The sequence below is a fragment of the Ceratotherium simum genome, chromosome 36 (genome assembly GCF_057802395.1).
Source record: "Ceratotherium simum simum isolate JZ-2026a chromosome 36, ASM5780239v1, whole genome shotgun sequence".
Classification (NCBI taxonomy): domain Eukaryota; kingdom Metazoa; phylum Chordata; class Mammalia; order Perissodactyla; family Rhinocerotidae; genus Ceratotherium; species Ceratotherium simum.
The window spans coordinates 22,922,545-22,947,940 of NC_141935.1; the positions used below are offsets into that span (position 1 = coordinate 22,922,545).

General features: G+C 36.6%; 1 protein-coding gene across 1 annotated transcript in view; it reads left to right on the plus strand.

The window, feature by feature from the left end:
• DNAH14 (dynein axonemal heavy chain 14) overlaps nucleotides 1-25,396 on the plus strand; it is a 346,391-nt gene that overhangs the window by 110,169 nt on the left and 210,826 nt on the right. Inside the window, exons 26-30 of the mRNA XM_087424245.1 lie at nucleotides 3,327-3,414; nucleotides 6,582-6,835; nucleotides 21,129-21,360; nucleotides 22,086-22,139; nucleotides 24,539-24,684. Of these exons, the coding sequence (XP_087280371.1) occupies nucleotides 3,327-3,414; nucleotides 6,582-6,835; nucleotides 21,129-21,360; nucleotides 22,086-22,139; nucleotides 24,539-24,684 (774 nt within the window). The remainder of the gene's footprint in view (nucleotides 1-3,326; nucleotides 3,415-6,581; nucleotides 6,836-21,128; nucleotides 21,361-22,085; nucleotides 22,140-24,538; nucleotides 24,685-25,396) is intronic.

Sequence of the window (25,396 nt, forward strand, 5' to 3'; positions counted from 1 at the left end):
AAAAGTCATTTATGAAGTGGGTTTTGATCGAACACGATGGCACATGATTAAATGGAAAATAATAATTTTTACAGTGTAGATGTCAGTTTGAGAGTGTAATCATGGACAACATTCAGGCAGTTTTTGTTTAGTTTGGATTCCTGAGTATCTGAAAACTGGCCAGGATCTGAACGCATGTCCATCTCTGCCTGCTTTCAAAACACCCAGTGCTCGGTAGGCCTCTGGTCACAGCCCACCTCACTATTTGCCTTTCTGTCCCATTTTTGCTTCCTGGAATTGTGTACTTGGTTTAGTCTTTTTAATGTTCTCCTTTTTTTTTTTTTTGTGAGGAAGATCAGCCCTGTGCTAACATCTGCCAGTCTTCCTCTTTTTGCTGAGGAAGATTGGCCCTGGGCTAACATCCATGCCCATCTTCCTCTACTTTATATGGGCCGCCGCCACAGCATGGCTTGACAAGCGGTGCATCGGTGCACGCCCGGAATCCGAACCCGCAAACCCTCAGGCCACCACAGCGGAGCGCGCACACTTAACCGCTATGCCACCAGGCCGGACCCATTGTTCTCCTTTTTATATTTTAATCTGTCATTGCGTTGTGTTTAGAGTGCAGAAAGAGCCTCAGAGTGTCGACTTTTTAAAACTAATTTGACTAGAACAGTCTTTTACATTTCTAATTGTTTATTATTGATTATAGAAAGGCTAGTGGTCTTTAAGTTTTAATATCAATATTTATAAATATTACCTGAATGCCAACACAAGGTTTGTGGAGCAAAGCAGATTATTCTTTACTTACATAAATAACCAGAGTGGCTTTCCTTTGCCCCAGTTCTTACCGGGGGGTGATGTGATAAGAACTAGATGTCACCTTACATGTGAGGAAGGGTATATCTGTAGGCAAAGAATCCTGAAAAATTGCATCTGAGTATTTAAGAGACAAGCAGATTTTCAATTGTTGCTCAGGGATTTTTCTGGTTAGACAATCTTATCATTTGCTAATAATGACAGTCCTGTCTCTTTCTTTACAATTCTTTTTAAAATGTCATTTTCATGTTGTTTTGGATGACAAGTGTTGTACAATGTCGAAGAGTACAGATGACAGTGAGGATCCTCCTTTTGTTCCTAATTTCACTGGGAAAGCTTCTAATGTTTCACCATTTGTTATGATGCTTAGGTTTCTGGAATATATCCCTTATCAAACTAAAGAGTTTTATTCTATTCCTAATTTGCAAACTTTTTAATAATCAAAGGATGTTTAATTATATCAAATGGTTTTAATGAATCTATTGAGAAACTCAAATACACTTTCACCTTAATTTATGGACATCATGAATTACATTAGTAAATTTCCTTATGTTGAACTTTCCTTGATTTTCTTCATTTTTTGGTCTACTTAATTTCCTAGAAAACTATATTAAACATTGCCTACTTTTTTATGGATTTGTCAATTTCTTTTTTATTTCTAACATCTATCATATATTTTGATGCTATGTTGTTATACATAAACCTTCTTAGTAGAGTGTACCTTTAGTCAATATATCAGTATTTATATTAGTTAATATTTTTTACTTAACTGCTCTTTTGTTTATTACTAATAATGTCATGCCTGTTTCCATGATCACAAACATGTGCATTATAATGTATTTTTAACATTCCTGTGCCACGTTAATATTTCTTGAATCAAGTATAAAAATGGATTTTAATTTTTGCTTTTATTTTATTTTTTACCAATATCGAAGTGTTGTCAGTGCTGGTTGGTCTGTTTTCCCAGAAGATCCATTCTCTACCCTTTTCTGTTTTGCTGTGTGTACTTGGGACACTCACCATCATGGACTGTACAACCTGGATTCCTTTGCCCTCTGTCTTCCACTTGCGTAGGGCAGATGTGAGGCTCCCTCTCCATCTCACTACAGTTTTGGCAGAATCTGTGTTCCTTTACCCAAAGCCACAGCTTTGACAGGTGGCCCCTCTCCAAAGTCTCCAGCCCTCACCAGGTTCCAGTAACGTTGCACCCCTTGCCCCTTCAGGCCTAGAGGTGGTAACAGCTGCCCCCTGGTGCTAGACCCTGGTGCTTCGTCATCCCTGTGGGTCCCTCAACCCTGCCCTCATCTCTGCCAAGTCCCTTCATTAAACTCTCCTCATGTAACCCTTGAATGTGCTGTTTCCTGCTGACTTATATATTGCCTTTCAACATTTGCTTTGATTCCCATCACATTTGGACTCACGCCTGCCATTTGTACTATATGTTTCCCAATGACTGGGCTTTTGGTTTGGGGTTTTTCTTTCACCTAACTATTGTTAGAGTTTGTCTCTTTTGGTGTAGCTCTAAGTCATAAACATTTTCTTTTTCCTAGTGAATACTCTTAAAATGTTAATAAACAGTGAAACATATTTTTATCAAAGCCTATAATACATATCTTTAATTTGCCCTCAAAGAACATGTGTCACTTCATAATTCCCTCCCATCACCTCCTCCATATTGTAATCGTTTAGGATTTTATTCCAAATTGCTATTAGTTCTCTATTTATGGATCATTAATTACCTAGGCTGAATAAGTTTTTGGGTTTGTTTTGTTTTTGTTCATTACTGTTTCCTAGGTCTCACATTTAAAATTTATTTTCATTTTGCTGTATTTATCTCCAAGTAATTTTTTCAGAAAGCATCTGTGAGTGGCAAACATTTTTATTTTGCCCTCATACTTGCATGCTAGTTTGGCTGAGAAAAGAATCAATTCTAAGTTCAAATGCAATTTGTTGAATGCTAGCTCCCCAAAATATCACCAAACAATCTGTTGATAAGACACAGCTGAGTTTATCGAGTAAAGAACAACAATACTGAGACTCTTAAGAGTGCCTCAGAGGAGGAAGGATAAAATTAGAATATTTACTGAGATTTTGAAGTCTGGTTTAAGGCAGGTTTTTCAATGTGGAGGTTTGAGTAGGATTGGGTAAAGATGAGGATATAATAGTATAAGATTGGTGGACACAGCAAAGCAGGATTTGCCCCTTTATGCTGAGTTTTGGGAAAAACCATCATTTTTATTTTCACACACGACCATTCTGCAGTTCAGCCAAAATGGTGCAGTTATTATCTTAATAACACATTCAGTTTGCAAAAATAGTTTCTTTTACTTAGAAGAATTTCAGGAATATGCATTATGCACAAGTTAAGGCTCTCTTATCTATTCGGTCCCATTCATATACCTAAATTAGAACAAAAAATTCAGTGATCCTAAAGGAAAATTCCCCTGTGATCTTGTCATGCTTGATCACTAAATGGCAACAATCAATGATTAGATATAAATAATATAAATAAAGTTTTTTGTTTATAGATTTATAAGTCAAGGGGTTGAAGACTGGAACTACCAAAGTTTTCCCGTGTGGGTGGTATCTCATCCAGGACAAGTGGTCCTCACTGTGGTAAGTTAATGCTCCTTTGATAGACAAATATTTAATCTGTGCATACAGTGCTAAGAAAACAAAGATTTAGAAATAAACTATTATGAAGGGGTACTGATATGTGTAGCTTACTTTGAAATGCATCAAAAAATAACATAGACGGATGGATAGATGGACAGATACGTGAGAAAGTAATATAGCAAAAAGTTACTTGTAGAATATAAGTGCTGGGTATATGGGTATTCATTTTATAATTCCTTCAATTTTTCCATGGTTTTAAAAATTTTCATACTAACATGTTGAATGAAAATAAACCATAAATTATTTTCCTAGGGATATCACTATATTACATCGTATTCATTTTCTACTGCTGTTATTAAAAAGTTACCACAAACTTACTTGCTTAAAACAACACAAATTTATTATTTTACAGTTTTGTAGGTTAGAAGGCCAATATGGGTCTCACCAGGCTAAAATCAAACGGTCAGCAGGACTGCATTCCTTCTGGAGGCTCTAGGGGAGAATCTGTTGCCTTGCTGTTTCCAGCTTCTAGAAGCCACCCGCATGCTTTGGCTTATGGCCCTTTCCTTCATCTTCAAAGCTAGCAATGTTGCATCTCTCTGACCATTCTTCTGTAGTCATATCTCCCTCTGCTCACAGGCAGAAAAAGTTCTCCAATTTTGAGGATACACGTGATTACATTGGGTCCACTTAGATAATCCAGAATAATCTCTCCATTGCAAGGTCTGAATTTAATCACATCGGCAAAGTCCCTTTTACCATGTAAGGTAACAGATTCACAGGTTCTGGGGATTAGCACATGGATATCTTGGCAGGGAGCCATTATCCTGCCTACCACGTGCATATTTGTTAAAGCTAATTACTGCTTTTCTGGAGCTCAAAAGAGAAAGAGAAAAAAAGCCAAGTATGGGTGATAACAAGAAACCTAAAATACGCAGTTCTTTTGAGAAGAACTAGTGACGTAGTGGTGGAACTATTAGAAGAAGGAGTGGAGGAAGCCAGGGTAGTAGTGAAATTTCCCCTGTAGAATGTGTAGAATAAGAGAAGAAGGACAAGAACACACCCCAAGGAACATCAGCATTTAGGGAGCAGGCAAAGGAAGGGGAATCCATGAAGAGGACTGAAAAAGAGTGGCCAAGAAAAAAAGAAGGAAAATTATGAGAGTTGTCATGGAAGCTAAGGGAGGAAAGAAGGAATTCATCTGCTTGATTTTTCTCTAGAAAAAGTGAGTGGTCATCATTTTTAAATGCTCAGAGAGGTCTGAAAGCTCCATTATGTCTGTCAATTATGAGAGTCAACATGAACCTTGGAGACAACAGATTTCCTAGAGTGATGAAGGTAGAAGCCATATTACCATGAGTTACCATTACCAAGTATTTTTAAAGCATACTTGACCTTATAGTTCTCTATTAAATGTATTAGATGTAAAAAAAAAATCACATCTTTTTACTTTGCCTTGACCCGCCACAATTTTCAAGTCCTTGTTAAGATAACCTGGGATTGTGGACACAAATTATGATTATCAAATCTCCTTGGTCCCCTCTGTTGTCCACTTGAGTGAATACTGATAAAATACTCTCAGATCTTAAGCCGAGCACTTATTTAAACTATTGTTTACAAAGGCAAAAAAATTATAATGAGTCAATTTGCACATTTCTGTGGTTTACCAGGCATTCATATAATCAAATCTACACTATTAAGAAAAGATCTTCCCCAGATCCCTGGCCCTCCAAACATGCTTAACAATAAGAAGCAGTCTGTGTTCTGTTTCTAGAAATAACTTTATGATAGACTTCAGCTTCAATCATTGAACATACTTTTGCCAAAGTTTTCCCCATGTCTGCCCTACCTACTGATAATTTCCCATCCCAGTACGCAATTTACAACTTCCCTTTCTCTTGCCCTTCTGCATATGTAACATGGCTAGGAGCTGTCTCTGCGTGGATGCCTACGGAGGAAAGGGGATAATGAGATGTCTGCATGCACTGGCCACTGAGAGAATTTCAATATGGATTTAAGCAAGCTATAGTAATTGACAATTCCTCTCCATCTATCTAAATAAATAAATAAAAATCTGGTTCACAGTCTACCTTATCAGAACCAAATCCTCCTTCAGCCTACACTGATACAGCCTAGGGAGGGGACCGAGCCCATTGGATGCTCTCTCCTGAGGCCGTGGATATTGAATAAATGTCTCAAGGACAGCAGTACAGTGGCTTTTGAAGGGACTCTTCTGTGGCATGACCTTGACTACAGTTGCTGCTGCCTGGCCCAGACATTTGCTCCTGCCCACTTCTCAAGTCTCCATCTCTTGCTCCTGCTGATCTGCTGGTGTGGGTCTACACCATCCTTTAAGGAAATCAGAGTTAGTTTCTGTTGGATGCAGGAAAGAACACTGACCATGTCAGTGTTTCCGATGTCAGGTTTCCCATCCTGTATCCTCTTATGTTGCTCTGGAAAAAAGTCTCATCATTGTACATATTACCTCAATGCTAATTATTCTCATCTTTCTTTCTTTACAGCTCTACTTACATGTTCCTTAGGCACTTCAAATTCAGTATATCTCAAAATGAATTCATTATGCCCCTTCACCTACAACATGCTTTTCCTTCTTAGTGACTGGAATCCCAGTTTACCCAACTACAGGCCTCCTGATATATCCCCCTCCATTAACTTCCCGGTCAATCTGACATTAATCCAGTAGCCTTCTTCAAACAGCTCTGGTATGCATGGGAAGAGTGAGAGTCAAAAAATGGATCAAATAACAGAAGTTATAGAAAGTTTCTAAAAACTATGATTACAGACTTAACATATTCCAGGTATAGTACTTCTGAGTCAATTGATGAAACAGTACTAATTTCATCTTGGAGTTTTCTACCATTATTACTGTCCCCAGGTTACTACTTAGCCTAGTGATGGTGGATTAAGAATACAAGATTTATAAAGTATAAATATTGATGATAAATAGATTTCCATTTATTAAAGAATAAGGCCCCCACAAGCATTAATCAAAATTCCATCTCTCACTCTCAAATACATAAAAATGTGTAAGCTCTCTCTTTTACACACACACAAATGCGCTCAGACACCACATAAACTTCCTGAAAACATGTTTTAATTTGTAAAGTTTATGCTTCAACTATCATATTTATATCTTACTTTTTCAGAGCCAGATCATGTTTGATAATGACTGTATCACAAGTTTTGTGAGTACTCATTCAGGAGAAGAGCTGGAGAAAGTCCACGCTGATCTGATACACCGTCTAGAAGAGGTTGCAGAGCTGGTAGTGCTGGATACCAGCAACTCCCGGACAAGAGTGGTACTCGGGGCCTTGCTTACCCTTTATGTTCACTGCAGAGATAGAGTGAGAGATTTACTAGTTAAAAATATCTTCAGTGCAGAGGATTTTGAGTGGAAAAGGTAGGTAGATCTAAATTATAACTCTATATAAAATGTCACACACCTACCTCTAGGTAAATTAATTCTCTACCTGAAACTCTGTCACACCTAAGTTTTAATTTTCCAGGATTTACAGAAATTCTAAGCAAATTACACCAGTTTGAGTACCATATTCCTGTGCTTTCTTCTTTCTCTTTTCCATTGTCCTTCCCCTTCATTTTAACTTCTCTCTGCTTCATCTTCCTGAACTGACTCCACTCTTCTCATAGTTGCATTTTCCCTTTTTCCATTATTCAGCCAGAGGGCAGTTTTCAATGGGGAGTGAGAGAAGCTCTACCTCAAGCCTCTTCTTCCCCTGTGTGCTGTCAATTCTGGAACAGACTAAGCCGGGAAACCAATCAGAGAACATTTCCAGTCAATTCTCTAATTCAGAACTTCCTTCCTTCCACCCAGAGTCAATCAGTATATATTCATACATATGTAGTATTTCATATACAAATACAAAACTATAGAAAAATAGAGCAACTGATTTTGGTGAGAAGAGGAGCTCAAACATAGGATTCCTAGAATAAATGTGAAGTTTCAAGATTTTGAATTAATTTTTTTCTAAAGTTTCCTTTATTCATAGAAAAACAACTGTCTTGTCTGCATAAGGTCTTTGATTCTCAAGAAAAGTTAATTTTTAAGAAATTCTGCATGAGCGTAAATTTCCTTATTTTAGGTATGCCAGTTTCCTTTAAACTCTAGGGAAAATGGAGCAGAAAGAGGCTGATATATTTGACTGATACCACTCAAGTATATTTTACCTGAATACTTTATATTTGATATATATTCACATGTTCATTTTACTACAAAAGTATAACTATCTACATTCTTAACTGCCAAAGAAATATGCCATGTTTATGAACCATCGCCCTGCAAAAAGTTTAGTATGTCATTATTACTTTCTATTAACTCTCTTTAAAAGTGAAAACTAAAATGAAAAACTGGACGAGATGGACCTAGTAGACATATACAGAGCACTCCATCCAAAAACAGCTGACTACACGTTCTTCTCAAGTGCACATGGAACATTCACAAGGATAGACCATATGTTGGGAAACAAAGCAAGCCTCAATAAATTTAAGAAGATTGAAATCATAACAAGCATCTTTTCAGACCATAACTGGAAATCAACCATGAAAAAAAAACTGGGAAAGTGATAAAAATGTAGAGATTAAACAACATGCTACTGAACAACCAACGGATCATTGATGAAATTAAAGAAGAAATCAAAAAATATCTGGAAACAAATGAAAATGAAAATATGCCATACCAAATGATATGGGATGCAACAAAAGCGGTCCTGAGAGGGAAACTCATAGCGATACAAGCCCACCTTAACAAACAAGAAAAAGCTCAAATAAGCAACCTTAAATTACACCTAACAGAACTAGAAAAAGAAGAACAAACAAAGCCCAAGGTCAGCAGAAGGAGAGAAATAATAAAAATCAGAGCAGAAATAAATGAAATTGACACCAAAATCAGTAGAAAGGATTAATGAAACAAAGAGTTTGTTCTTTGAGAAGATAAACAAAATTGACAAACCTTTAGCCAGATTTACTAAGAAAAAAAGAGAAAAGTCTCAAGTAAATAAAATTAGAAACGAAAGAGGAGAAATTACAATGGATACCAGGGAAATACAAAGGATTATAAGAGAATACTATGAGAAATTATATGCCAACAAATTGGACAATTAAAGAAATGGATAAATTCTTAGACTCATACAACCTCCCAAAACTGAACCAAGAAAAAATGGAGAATCTGAATAGACCAATCACAAGTAAAGAGATTGAAATAGTAATCAAAAACCTCCCAAAAAATAAAAGTCCAGGACCAGATGGCTTCTCCAGTGAATTTTACCAAACATTCAAAGAAGATTTAATACCCATCCTTCTCAAACTATTTCAAAAAATAGGGAAGATGGAATACTTCCTAACTCATTCTACAAGGCCAACATCACCCTGACACCAAAGCCAGACAAAGACAATACAAAGAAGGAAAACTACAGGCCAATATCGCTGATGAACATAGATGCAAAAATCCTCAACAAAATATTGGCAAACCAAATACAGCAATACATTAAAAAGATCATACGCCATGATCAAGTGAGATTTATACCAGGGACACAGGGATGGTTCAACATCCGCAAATCAATCAATGTGATACACCACATCAACAAAACAAAGAATAAAAACCACATGGTCATCTCAATAGATGCAGAGAAGGCATTTGACAAGATACAACATCCATTTATGATAAAAATTCTCAACAAAATGGGTATAGAAGGAAAGTACCTCAACATAATAGAGGCTATTTATGACAAACCCACAGCCAACATCATACTCAATGGGGAAAGACTGAAAGCCATTCCTCTGAGAACAGGAACAAGGAAGGGCTGCCCACTCTCACCACTCTTATTCAACATACTGCTGGAGGTTTTGGCCAGAGCAATTAGGCAAGAAAAAGGAATAAAAGGAATCCAAATAGGCAACGAAGAAGTGAAACTCTCACTATTTGCAGATGACATGATTTTATATATAGAAAACCCTAAAGAATCCATTGGAAAACTATGAGAAATAATCAACAACTACAGCAAAGTCGCAGGGTACAAAATCAATCTACAAAAATCAGTTGCATTTCTGTATGCTAATAACAAACTAACAGAAAGAGAGCTCCAAAAGATAACACCATTTACAATTGCATCAAAAAGAATAAAATATCTAGGAATAAATCTTACTGAGAAGGTGAAAGACCTATACAATGAAAACTACAAGACATTATTGAAAGAAATCAGTGATGACATAAAGAAATGGAAAGACATCCCATGCACATGGATTGGAAGAATAAACATAGTTAAAATGTCTATATTACCTAAAGCAATCTACAGATTCAACGCAATCCCAATCAGAATCCCAATGACATTCTTCACGGAAATAGAAAAAAGATTACTAAAATTCAAATGGGGCAACAAAAGACCCCGAATAGCTAAAGCAATCCTAAGAAAAAAGAACAAAGCTGGAGGCATCACAATCCCTGACTTCAAGACATACTACAAAGCAGTAGTAATCAAAATAGCACGGTACTGGTACAAAAACAGACACACAGATCAATGGAACAGAATTGAAAGCCCAGAAATAAAACCACACATATATGGACAGCCAATTTTCGACAAAGGAGCTAAGAACATACAATGGAGAAAGGAAAGTCTCTTCAATAAATGGTGTTGGGAAAACTGGACAGCCACACGCAAAAGAACGAAAGTGGTCCATCTGCTATCGCTATTCACAAAAATTGACTCAAAATGTATCAAAGACTTGAAGATGAGACCTGAAACTATAAAACTCATAGAAGAAAATATAGGCAACACTATTTGACATTGGTCATAAAGGAATCTTTTCGGATGACATGCCTACCCAGACTAGGGAAACTAAAGAAAAAATAAACAAGTGGGACTTTATCAGATTAAAGATCTTCTAGAAGACAAACGAAACCAGAATCAAGATGAACAGACAACCCACCAGCTGGGAGAGAATATTTGCAAAACATATATCTGACAAGGGGTTAATCTCCATAACATATAAAGAACTCACAGAACTGAACAACAAAAAAACAAACAACCCCAGCAAAAAATGGGCAGAGGAAATGAACAGACACTTCTCCAAAGAAGATACACAGATGCCCAATAGGCACATGAAAATATGTTCAACATCACTAATCATCAGAGAAATGCAAATCAAAACAACACTAAGATATCACCTCACGCCCGTTAGAATGGCTATAATCATCAAGACAAAAAACAACAAACGTTGGAGAGGCTGTGGAGAAACAGGAACCCTCATACACAGCTGGTGGGAATGCAAACTGGTACAGCCTCTATGGAAAACGGTATGGAGATTCCTCAAAGAATTAAAAATAGAAATACCCTATGATCCAGCTATCCCACTGCTGGGAATCTATCCAACAAACCTGAAATCAACAATCCAAAGAGGCTTACGCATCCCTATGTTCACTGCAGCATTATTCACCACAGCCAAGAAGTGGAAACAATCTAAGTGTCCCTCGACTGACAACTGGATCAAGAAAATGTGGTATATATATACAATGGAATACTACTCAGCCATAAAAAAAGACAAAATCGTCCCATTTGCAACAACATGGATGGGCCTGGAGCGTATTATGTTAAGTGAAATAAGCCAGAAAGAGAAAGACAAACACTGTATGATCTCACTCATATGTGGAATATAAACCAACACATGCACAGAGAAAACTGTATTGTGATTACCAAGGGCAATGGGGGTGGGGGGTGCGCACAAGGGTTGAAAGGAGACATATATATGGTGATGGGCAAACAAAAATGCACAACCCAAAATTTCACAATGTTATAAACTATTAAAACATCAATAAAAAAGAAGTGAAAATGAACGTGGAAGAGCATATACAGAAAAGTAAACCAGGAAAGAAAATATTCCAATAAGACTCTGTGAGTGTGCCTATAACTCTAGGGCTACAGTTTCCAAACTGTGTGCCAAGGTGCCCCAAGGCACCACAGGGAACTCACAGGGTGCTGCAAAAACATTTAAACTTTTGAGGGACTCACAGGAATACACAACATCTGTCAGACACCAAGCAAACGAGAAGCTCGAAGTAGTTGACAATTTTAACATTAGATGATGCTACAACCTGTCAGTGACTTCTTATCCTTACAGAGCTAGGTGTTTGGCAGTTGCCCTGATGAAACACAAGTGTTGAATGAAAAATGACATGGTACAGGAAACAAGACTGGCAATATCCAATCTGATTCCAATGCTTGAGAAATTGTGCAGTGCACAACAGGCACACACATCCCATTAGTAAGTAACTATGGTTATTTAAGAATGAAATAAAAATGATTTTCTTTTAATTTATTTGTATATTTTTTAAACAAGATACTAAGTCATAAAAATAAATTTATTAAGCTGCTTTGGACCTAAAAATTAATTAAAGGAACTATGAGATATTTCTTCTGGCCTAGGATAATCATGAAAAAATTACTGATATACTACAGGTGCAGTGAACCAAGAAAGTCTGGGAACTTCTGTTCTAGGGGAAGAATAATAGAATGACTAAAGCTTTGGATATTGATATTCTATTTAAATAATGATTTACCACTTGAATCATAAAACAAATGCTGGTTCTTAGGATAGCAAATTCCTTTCTTTAAAAAATTCATTTCCTTTAACAATTACTTCTCTCTCTCTTATGGTTATATGCTCTCTCATCTGAGGCTTTGCAAGATGGTAGTTTACAATTTTTAAAAAATTTTTAATTTAAATTTTATTTTAAAAGTTGACTAATTTTTTAGATTTCTTTATAAACTTGTCTTGTTCTAGGAAGGATTTAAAAAGTGCTTATAAGAATATACAAAATACTATATGATAGCATACACTGAAAGTGGAATGAGGGAAGAAAGGCAAAGGTGAAAAACAGTGCCATGATAAAGGTGTTAATTAACACTACTATGGAAATCATACTGCAACATATAAATTTTACACATACTACACCTTAAACTTACACAATGTTATATGTTAACTATAACTCAATTAAAAATAAAATAAAAATAAAAACACATATAATAAAGATGATACCAAGCAAGGGCTCAATTTGCTTACCAAAAGACAAAAGCCAGTCCATCAAGAGGCAAGGCAGTGGAGAAAGAAAACTATTAAGCGATGAGCTAGCTGATCAGAAGATGGCAGACTATCATCCTAAAAAAACCATCTTAAAGGGGAACTGATTTGGAAACGACTTATATAAGGCAAACAGGGTTGGGGAGGGGGCTCAGGAGTGTCAGGTTTTAGGTGACTGCAGACCATCGTGCACCTCTCCATAGACAAAAGTTTTGGATCTGCTAAATGAGACATTCCTGAGGAATCTAAGAAAACATTAGTTATTTTCTTATCAGGGAGAGAAGGAACAGTTTGGGCAGAGAACTTAAATTTTCTGCTAACAAGTCATTCTTTCTACTGGTTACTGATTAGCTTGCCTACGTGCAGTTCTAAGCATTTCTCCAAAGTACACTGTGAGAATAAGACGGGGGGTGGGATTTAGACATGGAGTCTCTTGTGCTAACTCAGTCTCAAAGATGGTTATAAGAGTGTTAAAAAAAAAAAAAAAAAAGACCTTTGGTAACTCCAAATTCTGAAAAGATATTGTTCCTGTCCCTACTTGTGATTCAAAATCAAAACAGCACTAAACTATTAAACATGTGTAGGAAAGACTTCTCCCAGGACGATGCTTTGATGCTTTATTAAAATATCAAATATAAAATTTTTTCCAAAAATTTTCTTTGATATCTTTCCTTTCAATTAAATCAGCACTGATAGGGACATAAAATACAGTCAAGAATGCATACCAGGGTTCTGGTCTATGATGGGGACATAAAAGGCTCCTGAACTCACCTATTCCCACAGACACACCAAATCTACAGCTACACCCAGAACAATTCCCTCTGAAAGAAATCCAGAAACTAGTTGAGTGACTCGTATACGCTGGGATAATGAGATAAAACCCACATCAAAACAGGTAGGAGACGCTGAGACACACTCTCGCCACAAACCCCACCCCCAGCACAGCAACATGCAATCAAGAGGAAACTCACAACTCCCAGCTTCTCCCTAAGAGGTGAAGAGTTTGGACCCAGCATCTAGCACCCCAACTTTTAAGACTTCGACCTGAGGGATGGGCCCCCAAAACACCTAGCTCTGAAAGCCAACTGGGCTTGCATCCATGAGACCCATCAGACTATGGCAAACAAAGAAACAGTTCTTAACACACTGGCAAGGACTAGCAGTGGCTCTTCCCCCAGAGCTCAGTGATGAGGGAATGGAAAGAAATGCCCATCTCCCAGTCTTTCTCTGAAAGAAGCCTATTTGCATATCATAAAAGCTGCAGCCTGAGAGTCAGGCTCCTAATTTAACACACGCTGACTGTGATCCTCCGGGATATCAGGGAGGTAGGTGGGAGCCATCTGTACATTCTCCCTCTGGCCTGCTCCAGGTCACCAATATCTCCCCAAAAGGAGCTTGTACACATGTTTGGAGCCCCGGCTTTTGTGACTGGCAGCCAGGGGATGCACTTCTTGATCGCCTGGATCTAACAGCCAGCAGGGCTTGCCTTCATGGGTCCCATAGGACTATAGCAAAGAAACAGTTCTTAATTGGCTATCTCCCCATGGTTCAGCACACAGGCAGCAGTCAGAAATGCTCATCTCCCAGTCTTTCCCTGAAAGAGGCCTACTTGCATATCTTAAAAGCTGCACTCTGAGGGTTAGGTTTCTAATTTAACACACATCTCAGGCTGACTGTTCTCCTCTCCAGCAGGTGTCATCTCTGCCCTCTTCCTTTGCCCTGCTCCAGGTTGCCAGTGTCTCCCTAAAAAGAGCTTACACACACATCTAGTGCCTCAGTATTTCAGCTGTTACCCACAGGACTCACCCCTTGACAGCCTGGCTCTGGTGGCCGATGGGGCCTGCCTTCATGGGTTTGATGGAGTGTAGCAGAAAAAGAAATAATTCTTAACTGGCCATCCTCCCCAGGGCTCAGTTCAGAGGCAGCAGACAGAAATGCCCATCTCCCAGTCTTTCCCCGAAAGAGGTTTACTTGCATATTTTAACAGCTGCTGCCTGAGGGTCCAGCTTCCAATCAGCCTGCATCTAGGTAATGACTGAGATGTTCCCCTTTGGGATAGTGACATGTCTTGGCATACCCTCAACTACTGGAAGCCATTAAAAACAAAGAACACAGCTTAGATAATAACAAATGTTTGAGAGACAACCAAGAGCTAGGGCTGGCTGAATGATAAGTTCCATCTCCTACACGAGAACACTCCATCAAGCCTGGGAGAGGTGGCTATTTTATCTAATGTGCAGAACCAACACAGAGAGTCAAGGAAAATGAAGAAACAGAAGAATATGTTCTAAATGAAAGAACAAGATAAAACTCAAGAAACAGACTTTAATGAAATGGAGATAAGTGATTTACCTGATAAAGAGTTCAAAATAATGGTCATAAAGATGCTCACTGATGTCAGGAGAACAATGGATGAACAAAATGAGATTTTCAACAAAGAGATAGAAAATATAAGAAAGTACTGAGCAGAAATCACAGAGCTGAAAAATACAATAACTGAGAAATTCAATAGAGGGGTTCAACAGCAGACTACATAAAGTGGAAGAAACAATCAGCAAACTCGAGGACAGGGCAGTGAATTCAATCAGAGGAGCAAAGATAAAAAAAAAGAATGAAAAAGAGAGAAGATGGCATAAGGCACTTATGGGACACCATCTAAGTGGATGAATATTTACATTATAGGAGTTTCAGAAGATGATGAGAGGGAGAGAGGGGCAGAAAGGTTATTCAAAGAAATAATAGCTGAAAACTTACCTATCCTGGAAAAAGAAACAGACATCCAGATGTAGGAAGCCCAGAGAATTCCAAATAGGATGAATACAAAGAGATCTACACGTAGACACCCTATATTTAAATTGTCAAAAGTTAAAGACAAGGAGAGAATCTTAAAAGCAGCAAGATAAAAATAATTTGTTATGTACAAGGGGAACCCCCATAAGACTATCAGCAGATTTTTCAGCTGAAGCTCTGCAGGCCATATGGGAGTGGCATGATATATACACAGTGCTGAAAGAAAAACTGGGAACCAAGACACTCTACCTTGCAAAGTTGTCTTGCAGAATTGGAAAGATAAAGAGTTTTCCAGACAAGCAAAAATTGAAGGAGTTCATCACCACCAGACCAGCTTTATAAGAAATGTTAAAAGGATGTTTTCAAGCTGAAATGAAAGGATGCTAATTAGTAACAAGAAAGCAAGTATAAATTTCACTTGTAAAAGTAAATATACAGTTAAATCCAGACTTCTCTAATGTTGTAATGGTGGTGGGTACATCACTTATAAATATAGTATGAAGGTTAAAAAACCAAAGTAGTAAAAATAAAAATATAATAATTTGTTAATGGATACACAAGGTAAAAAGATGTAAATTGTAACATCAAACACATAAAATGTGGGAGGGAGAGTAAAAATACAGAGAACTAATATGCATTTGAACTTAAGTTAGCAGCTTAAAATAGGCTGTTGTAAATATAAGATGTTTTACATATGCCACAAAGCAAAAACTTATAAGTGATACACAAAAGATAAAGAGAAAGGAATCTAAGCATACCACTATAGAAAATCATCAAACCACAAAAGAAGAGGCAGCTAGAAGAAGAAAGGAGCAAAGGAATTACAAAACAGACAAAAAACAATTAACAAAATGCAATAGTAAGTCTATACCTATCAATAATTACTTTAAATGTAAATGGACTAAATTCTGCAGTCTAAAGACACAGAGTAGCCAAGTGAATAAAAAAATGAGACCCAACTATATGCTGCCTACCAGAGACTCACTTTAGCTTTAAGGACACATACAGGGCCGGCTCCGTGGCTTAGCGGTTAAGTGCGCGCGCTCTGATGCTGGCGGCCCGGGTTCGGATCCCGGGCGCGCCCCAAGGCACCACTTCTCCGTCCAGCGCGAGGCCGAGTCCCACGTACAGCAACTAGAAGGATGTGAACCTATGACATACAACTATCTGCTGGGGCTTTGGGGGGAAAAAAATGAATAAATAAAATCTTTAAAAAAAAAAAAAAAAAAAAAAGGACACATACAGACTAAACGTAAAAGGATAGACAAAATATATTCCACGCAAACGGAAACCAAAAGAAAGCTGGGGTAGCTATACTTATATCAGACAAAACAGACTTTAAGACAAAGACTCTAATAAGAGACAAAGAAGGTCATTATATTATGATAAAGGAGTCATTCCAACAAGAGGATATAATACTTGTAAATATTTATGCAGCCAACACAGGAGCAACTATATATATAAATTTATATATATATAAATATATAAAGTAAATATTAACAGACCTGAAGATAGAAAAACACATCAATACAATAATAGTAGGGGACTTCAATACCCCCATATGCAACAATCAATAGATTGTCCAGACAGAAAATCAATAAGGAAACAGTAGACTTAAATTACATGTTAAACAAGATAGACTTAGACATTTTATAACATTATATCCAACAGTAGCAGAATACATATTCTTCTCAAGCACACATGGAACATTCTCTGGGATTGATCCTATGTTAAACTACAAACGAATTCTTAATTAATTTAAGAAGATTGAAATCATATCAAGCATCTTTTCTGACCACAATAGTATGAAACTAGAAATCAATTACAAGAAAAAAACTAGAAAATTCACAAATATGCAGAGATTAAACATGCCTACTGAACAACTAATGGGTCAAAGAAGAAATCAAAAGAAAAATCAAAAAGTATCTTGAGACAAAGGAAAATGGAAATAAAACATACCAAAACTCATGGGATGCAGCAAAAGCAGTTCTAGGAGGAAAGTTCATAGCAATAAACACCAATATTAAGAAAAAAGAAAGCTCAAATAAACAACCAAACTTTACACTTCAAGGAACTAAAAAAAGAATACTCAAGTATAGTAGTGTTTTAAAAGTTACATGAAGAATAAACTCAAATATTAAAGCTCAAAAAAAAAAAATCCAAAAGTTAGTAGAAAGAAGGAAATAATAATGATCTGTGAAGAAATAAATGAAATAAAGACTAAAGAGACAATAGAAAAGATCAATGAAACTAAGAACTGGTATTTTAAAAAAATAAAATAAACAAACCTTTAACTAGACTTAGAAAGAAAAAAGAGAACTCAGATAAAATCAGACAAAAAAAGAGGAGATGTAACAACTGTTATCACAGAAATACAAAGAATCACAAGAGACTACTCTGAACAATTATATGCCAACATATTGGACAACCTAAAAGAAATGGATAAATTCCTAGAAACATAAAACCTACCACAACTGAACCACAAAGAAAGAGAAAATCTGAACAGACCCATTACTAGTAAAGAGATTGAATCTGTAATCAAAACCTCCCAACAAATAAAAGTCCAGGACCACATGGCTTAACTGGTGAATTCTACCAAACATTTAAATAATTAATACAAATCCTTCTCAAACTCTTCCAAAAAACAGAAGAGTAGGGAACACTTCCAAACTTAAATTATGAGGCCAGCATTACCCTGATACCAAAACCAGACAAGGACACAAGAAAAAAAAATTTCAGGCCAACATCCATAATGAATATGAATGCAAAAATTCTCAACAAAATATTAGTGAACCGAATTCATAGTACATGAAAAGGATCATACACCATGATCAAGTGGGCTTTATGCCAGGAATGCAAGGATGGTTGAACACTCGCAAATAAATCAATGTGATAGACCACATTAACAAAATAAAGGATAAAAATCATATGAACATCTCAATAGGTGCAGAAAAAACATTTGACAAAATTCAACATCCATCCATGATAAAAATGCTCAACAAATTATGTATACAGGGAACGTACCTCAACATAAAAAAGGCCATATATGACAAGCCACAGCTAACATCATACTCAGTGGTGGAAAGCAAAAAGCTTTTTCTCTAAAATCAGGGACAAGACAAGGATTCCTACTCTCACCACTTTTTTTCAACATAAAATCCTAGTTACAGCAGTTAAGCAAGGAAAAGAAATAAACAGCATCCAAATTGGAAAGGAAGAAGTAAAACTGTCTCTATTTGCAGATGACATTGTTTTATACATAGAAAACCATAAAAACTGTTAGTACCAATAAAGGAATTCAGTTAAGTTGCAGGGTGCAAAATCAATATACAAAAATAAGTTGCATTTCTATATACTTAAATAAAGTATCAGAAAGAGAAATTAAGAAAATAATTCCACTTAACAATTGCATCAAAAAGAATAAAATACTTAGGAATAAATTTAACCAAGGTGGTGAAAGATCTGTACACTGAAAACTATAACACATTGATGAAAGAAACTGAAGACAAATAAATGGAAAGATATTCCATGTTCAAGGATTAGAAAAATTATTACTGTTAAAATGTCCCTACTACCCAAAGTGATCTATACAGTCACTGCAATCCCTATCAAAATTCCAATGGCATTTTTCACAAAAATAGAAAAAAATTCCTAAAATTTGTATGGAATTGCAAAAGACCCCGAATAACCAAAACAGTCTTGAGAAAGAAGAAGAAAGCTGGAGGTATCACACACTTCCTGCTTTCAAACTATATTACAAAGCTATAGTAATCAAAACTGTATGGTATTCGCATAAAAATAGACACATAGATCAATGTAACAGAATAGAGAGCCCAGAAATAAAGCCACACATATATGGTCAATCAATGTATTACAAAAGAGCCAAGAATACACAATGGGGAAAGGAGAGTTTCTTCAATAAATGGTGCTGGGAAAACTGGATAGCCATATGCAAAGAATGAAACTGGACTACTATCTTACACCATACACAAAAATTAACTCAAAATGGATTAAAGATGTGAATGTAAGACTTGAAACCATAAAACTCCTAGAAGAAAACATAAGCAGTAAGCTTCTTGACATCAGTCTTGGCAAAGATTTTTTGGATTTGAAGCAAAAGTAAAGGGAACAAAAGCAAAAATAAAGAAGTGGGACTACATCTAACTAAAAAGTTTCTGCACAGCAAAGAAAACCACCAACAAAATGAAAAGGCAATCTACTGAATGGGAGAAAATACTTGCAAATCATATGTCTAATAAGGGGTTAATATCCAAAACATATAAAGAACTCATACAACTCAATAGCAAAAAAACAACCTGATGTAAAAATGGGCAAAGAAACTGAGCGGACATTTTTCCAAAAAGACATACAAATGGCCACCAGGTACATGAAAAGGTGATCGACATCACTAATCATCAGGGAAATGCAAACCAAAACCACAATGAGATATCACTTCATACCTGTTGGAATGGTAGTCATCAAAAAGACAACAGATAACAAGTGCTGGCAAGGATATGGAAAAAAGGGAAGCCTGGTACACTTTTTGTGGAATGTAAATTGGTGCAGCCATATGGAAAATCTATGGCAGTTCCTCATAAAATTAAAAACAGAACTACCATGTGATCTACCAATTCCACTTCTGGGTATTTATCCTAAGGAAACAAAATCACTATCTCAAAAAGATATCCGTACCCCCATGTTCATCGCAGCATTATTTACAATAGCCAAGACTTCTGTTAACTGACGAATGGATAAAGAAAATATAGTACATGTGTAGAATGGAATATCATTCAGCCATAAAAAAAAGAAGGAAATCCTGCCATTTGCTACATGGATGGACCTTGATGGCATTATGCTAAGTGAAATAAGTCAGACAGAGAAAGACAAATACCGTATAATCTCACTTCTATGTGAAATCTAAAAAAACGAACTCACAGAAAGAGAGAATAGATAGGGGGTTGCCAGAGGTGGGTGGTAGAGGGTGCAGGCAATGAGTGAAGGTAGTCTAGGGTACAAACTTGCAGTTATAAGAAAAATAAGTTCTGGGGATGTAATGTATAGTATGGTGACTATAGTTAACAATACTCTATTGTATATTTGAATGATGCTAGATGTTAAAAGATCTCATCAAAGGAAAAAAATTTGTAACTATGTAAGATGATGGATGTTAACTAAACTTATTGTGGTAATCATTTTGCAATACATACACATATCAAATCATTATGTTGTACACCTTAAACTAACACAATGTTATGTCAATATCTCAATAAAACTGGGGGAAATAAAGAATTCGTACCATAAAGCTACAAATGAGTCACAAATCTAACTCACAGCCTTGTAGAGGAGATAATTTATGGTTAGCTACACAATTTACAGTGTTCATAAGATAAATACAGTCTATTTCCTCAAAGTACAATTTTTTTGGATGCTCAGAACAGCATTTCTCTCAACTACCCTCTTAGTAAGGATCCTGGTTATAATGAGTGTCTTAAACCACATTTTTATTGAAAACCATAATAAACTTCATAAGGATGATTCTTATATAAATCCTCCATTTATGCTGACAACATCACACAAAAGCAGCAAGATTCAGCGAGGCCATTTTCCTCAGAGTGAGGAATGCTCATATGTTTGTAGTCTTCTGAGTTCTATTTCATGTCTAATACAGTCATTGATGAATTATCCATCACTCGTTTCATTTGACTTTAATGTTTTTATTTCCATGTTTTTTAATCAACATTCCAATTTCAATCTTTATTATGTTTTTGCATGTGAAAAAAACTAAAAATAATTTTGCCCAAAAATACTGTTTTCAGACATTTGCAATATAAATGGAATGAAAAACAAAAGTTGTGCTATGTATCTCAAGGAGATGCCAGCTTTACTTATGGCTACGAGTACTTGGGCTGTACCCCAAGATTGGTTATTACACCTCTCACTGACAGATGCTGGCTCACTCTCACTGGAGCACTACAGTTGAATCTAGGAGGCTGCCTTGCTGGTCCAGCTGGGATGGGAAAAACCGAGAGTGTCAAAGATCTAGCAAAAGTAAGTGGTTACTATATCCAGAATAGAAACAACTTCTTTTTTTTTTTTTTAAGTCACACAAATCTTAATGGTATCTTAAATTTACACCATTCCCGCTGTTAAGATGTTCATAACATTTAATAAACACATTAGCACATTCATTAATTCATAAAATTCATCAACTAATTTTTGAATGCCTATTGTGTGCTGGGACTTGGGATCTCAGTAATCCCCCATATGCTTGGTGTTTATTTGGAATACCACTATAATAGCCGACTGACGTGAATGGTAGTTCTGTCCCCCTGCGCCTTCCTGTAGGGGTGATTCATTTATTTTAAGCCCCATACACAGACTTTTGCCTAGTCTTTGTGATTAATAGCAGTGTGTGTGTGTGTGTGTGTGTGTGTGTGTGTGTGTGTGTAAGAGAGACAGACAGATAGAGAGAAGTAACTGATGAAAGCAAAGGGTATACTTCATGACATCATTGGAATGTTTTTTTCTTAGTTTTTTATTTGTTGATGTATTTTAAAACATGACCTTAATGCTCTATGTACTCTCAACTAAACTATAACAATATATGTGCATTTATACTATATTGAGTTTTATGAATTTCTAAATTTGGTATGTAATTCATCTTTATATTGCAAAAGTTTTCTCAAAAGAGTAAAGAATTTTTATTACTTTTTATTATAGTATTTTGTGTCATAATTCAAGAAATATAGTAAAATAATATTTTTGTTTTCCAGTGCTTAGGCAAACATTGTGTGGTCTTCAACTGTTTTGAGGATTTGGATTATAAGGTAAAGCTTATTGGTATAGACACAGAAAAAAATATTATATACATAAAAGAAATAATTCATTGAGGATTGAAAGAACAAGAAAAATATTTATCCTAGAGTGATATTAAGTATTAATAGAACTATAAGATCTTTATTAAATATAGATATATAACTATACAAGATATAAGTATTAATAGAAATATAAATAGTATTAATTCTTTTAAACTAATAGAATAGAAATTTAAGGCATCATACAGTTTGCTTTTATTAAACTGAACTATCTTTTAAGACAGTGGTTTTCAGACTTTTTGACAGGGGGTTCTTTTCCAAACAAAATCTTATATGCAGTATGAATACATTAAAAAAATTAAAAGCACTGCATTATTAATACAAATTTATTTCATATGTTCGTACCCTATACTTTTATTTACTGAAAAGGTACTTATTAAGAACAATGAGGCTATTATAATTAACACAAAAATTTGAGTCAGAGTTTATATAGATGATTACAATTTTATGTTAGCCTTATTTTGGTTACACACTAAGACATATCTCACAACATTCTGAAATATTTATTAAAATTTCATGTACCTTTGTGCCTGTCACAAATTTACTTGAAGTTTCAAAACACTTCAGTTTATTTTGTTTTGCATGTTAAGTCCAAATGTTTTACTTTTTTTGTTTTTGTTTTTTGGAGGAAGATTTGCCCTGAGCTAACATCTGTCACCAACCTTCCTCTTTTTTTGCTTGAGGAAGATTAGCCCTGAGCTAACATCTCTGCCAATCTTCCTCTATTTTTGTATGTGGGACCCTGGTACAGCATGGCTGACAAGTGATGTAGGTCCGTGCCTGGGATTCAAACCTGTGAACCCAGGCCACCAAAGTGGAGCACTGCAGAACTTCTAACCACCGGCCAAGGGGCCAGCCCCCAAATCTTTTACATTTTATTGCTGTCATTTTATTTGCAGTTCAAAGCACATTACCTCTGAGATCCTGCATTTCCAATTTGTGCTCGCTTAGCACATTAAAAATACCAATAAACATAAATAAGCTGATTGAATTATTGTTCTTAAGACACTTACCTTCCAGTGGGGTGCAGCAGGGCTGTGACTAGGGTGAGGTGAGTGAGGCCCTTGCCTGCTGAGCAAAACTTTAAGGAGAGCCAAAAAACCTAATAATCAAGATAAATAATACTTTAATGCAGTAGTTTTTGAAACAAAATTAATGCCACAAAACTCATGATAAACAAAATATCAAAATTTTAAATAAAGACCGGCTTCCGGCAGCCGGTGGGAAGAACCAACTTCTGTATCCTGGGCCTGAGGGGCTCTCTTGGTCTCTCCTCCCCTCTACCTTCCCTCTCTGCCACCTGGCAAAAGCTCTTCACTGAGCTCAGACGTTCCTCAATCTGTGTTCAGCCCACAGACGCTCTGTTTAGTCTGACAGTGTTTTTGTTTTGTCCTGTTTTTATGTTTTAGCTGCTAACATTTACAAATCAATAGATTTCAATCCAGACTTGCAGCCTCACAGCTCCCTAGAGGCTCTGGCCACCCTGGGCCTGCACCATTGTAAATATCAGAAGCTGGGTAGCAGCTGTGTGCTTTAGCTGGGCCCCACTCCAGTCTGGCCCAGAAGCCCCCTCTTGTGTTCAATTGGGCGGGATTCACGCCTCTGCATTACCTAACAGCAGCCCACCATAAACCCAAGAGTCTTGACCTAAGCTAGTAAAAAGAGCCCTTTCCTTCAGACGCTTTACGACCATCTGCGGGAAAACTGTCGTAAAGACCTTCCGCCGGCGCACAGCTCTGTGGGGAACATGGCGCCCAGGGGAGTGCTGAGCCGGGGAAACGTAGGCGGTGGCCCTGCCTGCGCGGTGTCTGTGACATTCAGAGTTTGCTGCTGCGTGTTTAGGCTCTTACAAGAGACAGGCAGCGTAGGTGACTCCTCTCAGAGTCTAAGCAGCTGCTCCTTTCAGCCCTGCAAAATGCCTGAGGGGAGGACACGGAAACGTGTTTTCTAGATTTGGCTAAAATGGGAAGAACATGCAGAAATTAACATCCCGTAAGCCGTTAAGTGCCCGCGCTCCGCTAGTGGCGGCCAGTTCGGATCCCAGGCGCAGACCAATGCACCACTTCTCTGGCCATGCTGAGGCTGAATCCCACATACAGCAACTAGAAGGATGTGCAACTATAACATGCAACCATCTACTGGGGCTTTGGGGGAAAAAAAAAGAGGAGGAGGATTGGCAATAGATGTTAGCTGAGAGCCGGTCTTCCTCAGCAAAAAAAGGAGGATTAGCATGGATGTTAGCTCAGGGCTGATCTTCCTCATAAAAAAAAAAAAGAAAGAAATTAACATCCCAGTAAAATTGTTCACCTAAATAATAATTTGAGTAATCCAATTTTTTTTTTTTTTTTAAGATAATGGGAAAATTCTTCTTTGGACTAGTTCAGTCAGGAGCGTGGTGTTGTTTTGATGAAGTCAATCGAATTGATGCAGAAGTTCTGTCTGTGATTGCCTCACAGATTCTATCAGTTAAAGCTGCGAAAGACAGCTATTCAGTCAGGTATTTGTTGAAAACATGCATACCTTTGGAATGGAAATTTGATCTACATTTACTGTTTAGTTAATTATTCTTAGATATTTTTTCTACAGTAAATGTTGTCCACTTGGAGGTACCCAAACTCTTGCCCAAGCGTCGAACAGTCTACCATGTTACCAGGACCATAATGGAAATCTATTCTAATTAGTTTTCTTGTTGAGTTTAAATTCCCTTAGGCCCTTTTCATCTTATGATATTTCACTTGAGGAAACAGTTTTTTTCTGTAATTCTACATCTCTTGTTAAATATATATATATATATATATACTGGCCACACACCTGAAGCCCACTCTTATCCCATTACTTGGAATTAATATACTTTAGTTGAAAAATCCTGTAATAACAATATTTGTATGTTAGGATTACTGATATTTATTAATCCAAGCAAAAATTTTTTTTTCTCTTTGGATAAAGTCAGGGACTCACATGATTTACTTTATGAGCATAATTGGATTTGTGGGTTTAAAATTTCTATTACAATCTAATATTTCTAACTCAAGCTAATGGACACTCAATTCTGACTTTACTCTCAAGGATTTTTTTCAAACTGTTAGAGCCAATGTTCTGAGGTCTCACAAGTTAGTGGATATAAGTAGGTGTCACAGTGACCCACATTTCACCAATTCTTCACCATATCTCAGCCTATGCTGAGTTTTCCTCGGTTGTGTCCAGGAAGT